A 10,690-nucleotide genomic window follows, 5' to 3' on the forward strand; every position below is an offset into this window, starting at 1 on the left:
ATATTTCTATAACTTAAAAAGAAATATACACGTTGTATCTTAATCAATATATAAACTTGTTTATGTAGTGTAATGACACATCATAAATAATTGACAGTTGTAGAACTAAATGGTATATAACCATTAGCTATAGTTTACTTGTAATTTGATTTTTCCTTGAAAAAATAAAATTAATGCAAAGTATTTTTCATTGATTATTTCATGTTTTGTAAACTTGGATCTAAGTTATGAAATATTTAATTTTATTTATACATGAATTTTAGAAACGTTTAAAATCATGAGTTGTTTTTTAGGATTTAGTGTTATTAAGGTTATGATATTACTCTAGAAATATTTTGTACATTATTTAATTAGTTTTATCACTATTATTCACGCATTGAAATATTATTGAACTTAAAAAAAAAAAAGGAATGGATCAATTGTGTATTAAGATATACGGTCTACTTTTGTGAATAAAATTAAGCAATCCATATAATAGTTTTGATGATAACAAAGTGTTATGAAACTATATATGAACCGTCTAATAGACTTGTTTCATAGATCTTAAAGTGATTTAATAAAATCTAACTAAGTCGTAATGATAAATATTTTTCTATACTGAGTTAAAATTTAACTTAATAGTTATTTTATCCATGTTTAAATTGTTTTTGTAACACACCATCTTTATTATTAATCCTTTTATCCTTTTAGGAAACAAAGGATATTATGCACTCATGCTTAATAATTAATTTTCTACATTTATATATTATTTGAATTGTTTTCTTTAACAAAATCTAATATGTAAATGTTGTGAAGATCAAATCAACACATTCTTTATCAAGTTTTCGTAATCATAAAGATGAGGCACAACTTAAAGTCTCTACATGAATGATGTGATAAAATCGAATATTGACTATATAAAAGCAACAATCAAGTCTCATTGACCTATATAATAAGAGACTAAGTTGAAGATAGAAGAATACACAACAATGGTATATATTTCGAAGTCTATGTGTTTGTGTTCTTTGTGGGGATTGTGATAAATCTTATAAATTCTTCACATTGTGAAGCTTTTTCAAGTGAGTTTAAACTGTGCTCTTTGTAAAAGTTTTCCTCTTTGTCGTTGAGAATTTTTAATCATAGAGAAGATTAAAAAAGTGTAATATAGAAAGATTTGTATATTCGTGATGAGATGGAGATATTTGTGTATTCATTGTTATAATTTGTTTAATAAGTAAAACCTTTTAAGGAATGTGTTTAAGTGAGAATTGGACATTGAAAAGTTGAAATGCATTAATATAAAAGAGGGGTATGTGATATGGTGAATAAAAGAAAAAAGAAAAAGAAAATATGATAGAGAAAGCAAGTGTATTTTTATAAATTTTTTGACCTCACTAAAGATGCTTGTGTTTCCATGGCTATGTATTGTAAAGTTTTGTAAAAAAACAGAAAAGAAATTATTTAGAAGCATTTTATTTCCCAAAAGACCTGTTGCAGTGGAGATGAGATTGATTAAAAGATGAAAAGGGTACAAATGATCATGTCAGGTTGCTAAAATTGTGGTCTGGATTTTTATTTGAAGTATCATCTAACTGTACTGGCAAGCCATAAAAAAATGCAACAGATTGATTTATTATGGAGTTGCTGCCAAGAAATCATGACTTTATTTTAGCCTTCTGCAGTTACGTGAAAGTAAAACATTTTGGCTGAAATTAAAGAAGCAGACCTGTTTTGTCCTCAATGTATTTGCCCTACTTCTCTTTGTATACTTAGCATAAAGTGCTTGTTATTTCTCACACAACATGATTCTCTGACCCCCTGCTTCCCATTTGTTAACTTAGTGCAACAAATTCTAACGCAAAGATTCGTTTACATTCACAAAACGGCAAGTAGAAAACTAGACAACTTATACATCAATAATACATATCACTTTAACATTCAACCATAGTAAAAAACATACATGTTTTCTTCATTATTTACAAGGAGCCTGTGTGAAAAATATCACATCTTAGATCATCAGAAAATGCGTGGAGTTGCTTAATTTCTTAGCAGCATTTAGATAGTTCTTTTTTTCCAATTGTGGGTGTTAAACTTGTGATTGTCCAAAAGTGCAGTGTGTGCATATACAGTGTGAACTGTGAGGTACAAGACAAAGCAAAGAAGTACTCATACGAAACAGGTCTCCTTTGTGTACTTATAGGTTGTGTGTCTCAAACGGAGTGGAGGAGAAAGGAAGAGTGAAAGGCACTAACCACTGTGAGGGAAAAAAAAAAAGAAAAGTTTAACCATGTGATGTGAGCGTGTTGGTGTAGGATGAAAGAGGAGACATGGGGAAGAAGCAACTTTAATAACACTGCATCATCATCACCATCATCATTATCATCATGCTGTGTCCTTTTTTCAGAAACACACAAACACATCTTCACTCTCCAAATCTTAGAATTCTACGCTTTCCATTTCCCNCCTCTCTCTCTCTCTCTCTCTCCTCATGATTTGAATACATAACTTAATACTATTGCATACTATCATACATATTGGTCAACTCTTTTGTTGGTTGCTGCTCCACCTAAAGCTTTTACTACAACGTTCCCTCTCCCTATAAATACACTATCCCTCATCACATATTCCTAACATCTTTCTCACACACAAACCCTATTTTCAAACTGCACAAGGCAGAAACCTCGGTAGCCAATGTGCAATATTACGACAAAGATCTCTTAGTGTAGATTACGACGAAGATTCTAAACCTCAACATGTCGGATTCTTATGCTAGTACCTTTCACTCTCCCACTCCAAACGTCACCCATGCTACCTCCAAACTCACCACATTATGCTCAATAGCTCAACCTTATTGTATTTGCACTCACTGTAACCACATCCTCTCCTTCAACCACCATGTTGGTAAGCCTGACTCGATTAGTAAGGGCATGTTTGGATAACTATTCTAAGCATATTTTTGTGTGTTGAATGTAGGGATTCCCTTTGTGTTTTTGATTTTGTACAGTGGTTGTTATCCATACATGCAGGATTCATCAAATTATCATACATATACATGTCCATATATAGTATACTCATAGTATAATGTTCCTTTTAATGCGGTTAATTAGCATTGACTTGGGTATGGTGAGAAATTTGATTACACTTGGGATAAGCATCTATTTTCCATGTGTCCTATGGTGCAGGTAATGCAACAGAGGAAGGGACAAATAACACAGGGTCCCATGTTCAGTCCCAGCAAAGCACGAGGTGGAGTCCAACGCCAGTTCAGTTACTGGTCCTTGAGGAATTGTATAGGCAAGGCACTAAAACACCATCAGCTGAACAGATTCAGCAAATAGCTTCACAGTTGCGCCAGTTTGGGAAGATTGAAGGGAAGAACGTGTTCTACTGGTTCCAGAATCACAAGGCGAGAGAGAGACAGAAGAGGCGCCGCAGGGAGATGGAGGAAAATAATGCCGCTTCTTCTAGCGAAGGTGAGAACAAAAAAGTAGTACGTTGAGGGAAATTCAGAAAAGGAAATAAGATAGAGGAAGGAGGTACATATACAGCTAGATATTATCATGTTCTAATGCCACAACGTTTTTGTGGCCTTTGGGGCTATTCAAGGTTCTTTTAGTGGTCAAAAGATTCCTATATTATGCATCACTCTTTCACTGATGATTAAAACCATGAGAGAGAGAGAGAGAGAGTGTGGGTAGTTTCTTATGATTTTTTTAGGATGCAAGATTTGACGTTAAATTTTGGGGGTGTTTGGATTTTGGCTACAGGGTTGAAAGAGACAGGTTGTGGAGTTAAAGAGACAAAGAAGTGGGCATCCACTTCAAACTGCAGTCGACATGCAGAGGTCTGTAATTACTCTTGGCTTTGTTCACGGTACTACTACAACATTTTATTCAGCTTTGTTAAGCAAAGATACCCCATATATTATAGGAGACCAATAATAGGGTCTAATTATTTGTTCACAAGGTAAAACAAAAGATAAAGCCAAAATATAAAAATTCACTCTGTATTGACACATAACAAAGAAATAAAAGAAAACAACAAGAGCTTTTGTATCTTGGAAAAAAGGAGAGGTTCAAAAGCTGCTTTTTTTAACTTTCTGTTGGGGCTGTTTTATGCTAGATCAGTTCAGACTTTCTTGGACTTGTGAATTGAATGTGAATTCTGAATTCTCTCCAACCCTCTCTCTTGTTTTAATTTTAAATTTTTTTTACTGCCAACTTTTACTATCCGTATTTTTCTCAGGAATCTGCCGCACTGGATATAGCAGAAAAGGGCTCTAATGGGTGGACTCAGTTTGAGGAGAGAGGCATACAAGTTTTGAGGAGAAACATATCAGAAAGAAGGTTGCAATTGCAAGATAACATGGAAATTCCTTGTTTCCCTCCCACTACTATGGCAGCTGCTCTCGCAACCTCACACAGAACACTTACCACACAACTTTTAATCCCTCAAAGTTATAACAGAGAAACTTTAAACTACTATGATGGAGAAAATGCAGATCCTCGAACCCTCGACCTATTTCCACATAAGAACGATGACCAAGATGGCATATGTCTTGCTGAGAGGAAATCCATGTTCTGTGCCAGTGCTTCTATGGACACTGATATCACCTCCAGCCAGTTTTTTGAGTTTCTTCCTTTAAGAAACTGAGTGTGATTTTTATAATACATGATGTTTAACCAAAAATAATTGGCTGTAATGAATAATATATATACATGTTTATTAGTTTCTCTTTTCTGGTTTCGTTGGGACTCGCAAATCTTTGGTTTCGTTTCTCTCTAGTGAGTCAGTGATCATGCATGTAGAAGTTACATGTGCGCGTGCATATGAACCTATAATGTTTTTGTCTTGTTGACTCTCTTACTTTTCAGTTTTTGAGGATCTGGTTTTTGGGAAAGGCGTGTTCATCATAAACTCCATGCCTTTTGTTTGAAAACTTAAGATAGAGCTACTCATACTCTCCTTTTACGTGGATAATGATTGATTCGTTAACAAATATTGTTGCTTTTATACACAACCACTATAGTAGAGTCTCTATCTCTCGTTATCTCTGTGTCCATGTTTACATCGGGACATACACAGTGACAGAGATATAACTGATTACAACAGTTCATCTTCACCGTATATTTTAACTGATTAAGACTGTTTTACTTAGTTCTATGTAGTTTGTTTTGATTAGTTCTTCTAGATCCGGCCTATACATTGTCCATATATATTGCAATGTTAGCCTTACTTAGATGTGTATATCCTTAAAAGTTAAGAAAAAACAAAAAAGACAGCTAAGTTTTTAAAGCTAGGAACAGCTATATTGACAAGCTTAGTATACTAGCTACTTTTCTACTGTGTTTAAATTCCTTAATTACAATTATTTCATATATAGAATTAACAGGAGATTTATACCAGTTACCTTGGTATATACCAAATATCATACAATTAACTAAGATTACCCAATATACCATGGCCATCTTGAGAACAAAAATGTATTAGCTACTTGTATATCTATTGATGTCAGCTAGAAAAAAAAAATATATTTATATATTCCATGTTTGTTTAAAAGAAAATAAATTTTATGTGTCCAATTATTATTATTAACTTTTTAAAATTTATCAAATAAATGTGGAAGGTTAAATTTGTGAGGAATTGGAGGAGGTAAAACACGTAAAGGGACTAACTACACAAGAAAATTTGATACTATATATATTCAATATATAATCTCTAAATTTTAGATTTTATGATCTTTATCTCAGGATACTGATCATATCAATTCAATGCCATATTTTCTTACATACAATTGCACACCAATGATCTTTGCTTTGAGTGTTCTTAGAGCTTTACTAATACACTTTCAATAATTTTATGATGTTTCTAAAGATAAATGTAAGAATGAACTCAAAATATATCATGTGGGTGAAGGAGATGCAGATCATGAAATAGTGAAGACAACTTGTTTCTAGGTAGCCAAAGGAACATGAAAATGGTTGGGTGAGGTTGTTTTAGCTCCTAATATGGGGTATGTAGTTTTGTTCAATGTACTAAAAGAAAAACATGTTTTTCTTTCTTTTTTTTTTTTGTTTAGTACAAGAATATATGCGGATGAAGAAGTCTTGGACAAGTTTTGTTATTGTTTCTTGTTTTTTTTTTATGGAAGGTGTGAAGGATATATTTCCCAAGATAGTAGAGTTATTTTCATAGTTTTAGAGCATAAAAATGTATGGTGTTGAGAAGTTTATATACCACATACTTCAAAATATTACATTAATTTATGAGTCCTTTTGTGACTTGAGATATACTCAATATGTTCATTTCTTCTTTTAATAACAAATTTAATACAAAAATAAAAGTATATAGTATACACTTTAAAAATATTACAAAAAGACCCATGGAGGAAAAACCTAGGAGTATGTAAATTAATACTTTTTAATCTATATAGTTGACATCACTGCAAGCTTTGTGTTGGACTATCCAAGTAGATTTTTTTTTTTTTTAAAGAATTTCATTTGTTCCATCTTTATTTTTTCTCTTTTGGAAATCAATATATAAAGAAGATTTTCAAACCAACTCTAATGTTTGTTTTAGAATGAATTACATTTCAGCTAAACGTATAAGAACAAATTATTTAACACTATAACTGTAACTTTGTAAAATTATTTACTATTTACACTTACAACAATAATTTATATAAGTCAGTCTTTTATTTTATATAACTACTTTTAGATAATATAATTTTTAAAATATGTAATAATATCTACTTATATTTTATTAATATGTTATACATTCAAATGAATTCATGTAATACAATATCAATTATTTTTTAATTTAGACATATCTACTTTATGAGAATTTAAAATTAAGTACCAAGTGGATAAGACTTGTGTTGATTTGCATGAGAATTTTAATTTTTTTTATCCACAATAATTAAGAGTTTTGTACAAGTTTATTCAAAGTTGAAGAAACTAGATAAAGCAGTGCATTGACAATGAAAGTAAGTATGGGAATTTTAGTTTGAACATAAAGTTTAATAATTTCATAAATTTTACTTCACCTTGCCCCAATATATCTAATGTAGTCTAACAAATAACTCCTTATATTTGATGAAATTTAATCTAACAAAATAGCTCATCCATTACCCTTAAAACACTCTGAAGATTTATTTTTGGTATACTCAGATTAATTCTTGCACAAAATCGAATACAGATTCTCCAAAATTGGATAGTTTTGACAACATGTGAATATGCAGATTTATTTATTTTATATAAGTGAAGTTGAAATGAGTTAAAAAGAAGTTTAAACAAGCAGCTTCTTTCGGCGTTTAAGGGGTTTAAACCTTTTGCATTGGATTTGTTTGCATCTGTTATGAAACATTTGGTAAGATGTTGAGTATGAAATGTGGAATATTAATTCTCTTTTATATGATACGAAGTGTCCTTATTTCTTATTTCTTAAACAAATCCTCTCCATTAATCACGTTAACCTTGTGCTAAATCTCATGGTTGAAATTTTAATTTTAATTGAAGTTATTATGGCATCTCGTAGTTTGTACAAGGGATCCACACCATAACCACACTAGTTATATTAGAATAGATAGTTTGTACATGTGAAAGTGAAATAAATGATGTGGTACATAAGACAAATAAATTTAAGGGCCGGTATTTTATAACATCCCTATGTTAAAGTGTACTAATATGATAAATAAATTTAAGATTGAGTTTCAAATAAGATCTAGAGTTAACAAAAAAAATGTATTAATTTTTTTATAAAACGTAATTATTTTTAAATTAAATTGTAAATAATATATCACTAAATTAGCTCTATTCACATTCATATATTAGAGGAAAAGTAAATTTAAGATATTAAAATTGATATTCATAGTTAATCCTACATTTGTAGGTAAACTAACACTATATATTTAAAAATGGTTTATTCAAAAGTTTGAAGTTAATTCAAAAGCAAGTATTTGATTGTGATTTAATTTGGAAGTTTGATCTTGAGTTTAATGTTTTAATTTTTTATATTTATTATTATGTAAACTATTATATTCTCTTTGATAATGTTAAGATTACGTAGAATAAGTTTTGATTGCTTTGGTAAAATTGGAGAAATTTAAAATAATTTTAATCAATTAAAATGTTTTAAAAATTAATTAAATTTTTTTTTAATAAAATAAAACTAAATTTCAATATATTAATTTTACTTAAGGTCACTTAAACTTTAACAAGAATTCATATTTATTTTATAAAAACTCATTATAATAAATATTTCAAAGAGAGAGAAAGTATAAGAATTTTTTGGTTCATCAAATTAGTAGGAGTTAGAGCCATCAAAGTGGGTCACAACTCGCGAGTCAACTCGGCTCACCACGGTTCGGACTAGGTTGGGTTTGAAAAAATTAAATTTTTTTATGCGGGTCAGATTTCAACCCGGCTCATTTAAATCCGGTTCATGCGGGTTGAATCCGTGGTGGACCGGGTTGGCCCGCCAACCCACCTACCTAATTTTATTTTTTAATTTATTATTTTATTTATGAAACCCTAAAAAATAAGATACTCTCTTCACTCACTATATATACCAAAAAAGTAACCTCTGCTCTCAAAATCACTCTCATGGAACTTGCTTTCATTTACGGTGCTGTCACTCTCACTTCTTCACTTAAATTCTTCAAGGAGCAGGTTTTTTGTGTTTGTTTTTGGATGACATTTGGATTATATTGTACTTATTATTATTTTGAATTGTCTTCAGTTTAACATCATTTTTTGGGAGTGAAATTTGTTTAAATTTGAATATAGAAAGTTTGTAATTTTTTTTATTTTAAAAAAATATTAATTAAATGGACTAGTGAACCAACTCGTTTATCCACCAACCCGTGGTGGGTCAAGCCGAGTTCAGATTTTTCTGGCTCGTTAATAAATGAGCCGAATTAGATTGTCTCACTAAGTGACCAACCTGTGGTGGGCCAGGCCGGGTCGAACCGAATTACCCGTTTTGACAACTCTAATAGGAATTCATAATCCAATAAAACTGAAAAGAGAATTAGATATGATACGAGAAGGCAACAGGAAAATACATTAGTATAAAAATTCCATTTTACATTGACAATTAATAACGGTTAGTTTGAGATCGTTGTTAAAGAAAGTGGTAAGAAACTCGTAACTAAAATAACATTTCTTTGAACAACAAACTTGTCTTAGGATTGTCATTGTTCAATTTAAATTTTTAATGATAGAAATTTCTTTGAATCGTCGTGCAAAATGAAATAAAGAAGAATAACATTGCAGAATCATACTTAAATCTCTTCCTATTTTATAAAAAAAAAATTGTAACTTTTTTTATTTATGACTTTATTTACATTTTACTTATTTTCTTCGTTTTCTTTCTATTATTTGTTATGAATTTGTTGTCACTATTCAAACATGATGTAGTTATTCTTGCAAGTTGTTATTCTTGCAGGCCATTGTTGTTTGCTGAGTTTAATATTGTTCACTCACACTAATGTCGTTCTCTCAAATCGTTATTGTTTTCTTTGTCCTCGTTTATGCACATCTTATGTCAGTGTTGTTCGCTCACCCTTCTTGTTTGCCCCTAGTCACTCCTCCCTCTCCATTCGCCACATTTTAGTTTCTCTTCATTGCGAATGCTTTGGGTGGTCATTGTTAGTTTCTTTGTTTGCTTTTCTCTCCTCAATATCACTCTCCATCCCAAGTAAGTTTTCCTTTTATTTTGTTTTGATTTTTTAATTTGATTAGTGTTTATTATTTATATTTTATTTTATTATGTTATGATTTTTTAATATGATGTAAAGATATTTGATTATAATGTTTATTATTTTGAGATACTTGCTTTGTTGAATGTATTGTTATATTTTTTTCCATTTTAGGTTATATTACGTTATGAATTATTGAAAATATTTATTTTGTTCAATTGAGTTGGAGATGCATGACCCTAACAATTATTATTTATTGTTTTTATCTTTTACATTACTAAATTTTGTTGTACTTGTTTGTCTAACTATCCTTAGTTTTTTTGTTTGAAATTTAATACATTAATTTATGTACTCTTCCAATTTTAAATGTCTTCATATGTTAACTTCAACTTTATATGAAAACTAATCACTAGTGCAGCGAAGGAAAACGACCGCGGTTATTTTTGACTATACGTCGCGGTTTTAGAACCGCGACATATACGGGCGAGGTAAAAAGTCTGGGACTTTAGGCCGCGGTTCCAACCGCGGTAATAACCTAGGGATATAACAGCGGTTCTTTATTGAACCGTGGTCAAAACCCATTTTTTTTAAAAAAAAAATTTGTCTAACCTTTTGGCCGCGGTTCCAACCGCGGTAATAGACCTGTTAGAACCGCGACATATTCCCCTATTTTTTTTAAAAAAAATCATCTAACTTTCTACCACGGTTTTGGCCACAACCGCGACCTATTCTCCTGAAATTTTTTTCAACAGCAGGTCTGTTTTTGTGATATCCAGTATCACAAAAATAGACTTGCATATCAACGCAGATTCAACATAATAATCAATATTTACATCCAATTTCGATCCATACGTAAATATTTTGACTTTAAAATAAAAAATCATACTATCATAAAAATTATACAATCATACAAAACCTAAGGATACAAAATTATATGATCATTCAATCACATATTCAATCATACAAAATTATACAATCTAATAAAAGTAAAATTTAAACATTAATATAAGA

At 30.6% G+C, this 10,690-nt stretch overlaps 1 protein-coding gene across 1 annotated transcript; it reads left to right on the top strand.

Moving 5' to 3' along the window:
* The first annotated feature begins 2,608 nt into the window (after window positions 1–2,608).
* LOC106766017 (WUSCHEL-related homeobox 6) lies at window positions 2,609–4,694 on the top strand. Its single transcript, XM_014650780.2, has 4 exons — window positions 2,609–2,880; window positions 3,162–3,452; window positions 3,747–3,823; window positions 4,225–4,694. Exons 1-4 carry the CDS (start codon window positions 2,733–2,735, stop codon window positions 4,630–4,632), a joined length of 924 nt encoding a protein of 307 aa, XP_014506266.1. The 5' UTR covers window positions 2,609–2,732; the 3' UTR covers window positions 4,633–4,694.
* Window positions 4,695–10,690: the final 5,996 nt, after the last annotated feature.

Source organism: Vigna radiata, chromosome 7, assembly GCF_000741045.1.
Source record: "Vigna radiata var. radiata cultivar VC1973A chromosome 7, Vradiata_ver6, whole genome shotgun sequence".
Taxonomy (NCBI): Eukaryota; Viridiplantae; Streptophyta; class Magnoliopsida; order Fabales; family Fabaceae; genus Vigna; species Vigna radiata.

Bases quoted from the DNA above. Each gene is read 5' to 3' on its own strand.
- LOC106766017 (XM_014650780.2), top strand. From the start codon at position 2,733: ATGTCGGATTCTTATGCTAGTACCTTTCACTCTCCCACTCCAAACGTC. The intron at 3,453-3,746 runs GTGAGAACAAAA...TTTTGGCTACAG, and splicing joins TGCCGCTTCTTCTAGCGAAG to GGTTGAAAGAGACAGGTTGT. The intron at 3,824-4,224 runs GTCTGTAATTAC...TATTTTTCTCAG, and splicing joins ACTGCAGTCGACATGCAGAG to GAATCTGCCGCACTGGATAT.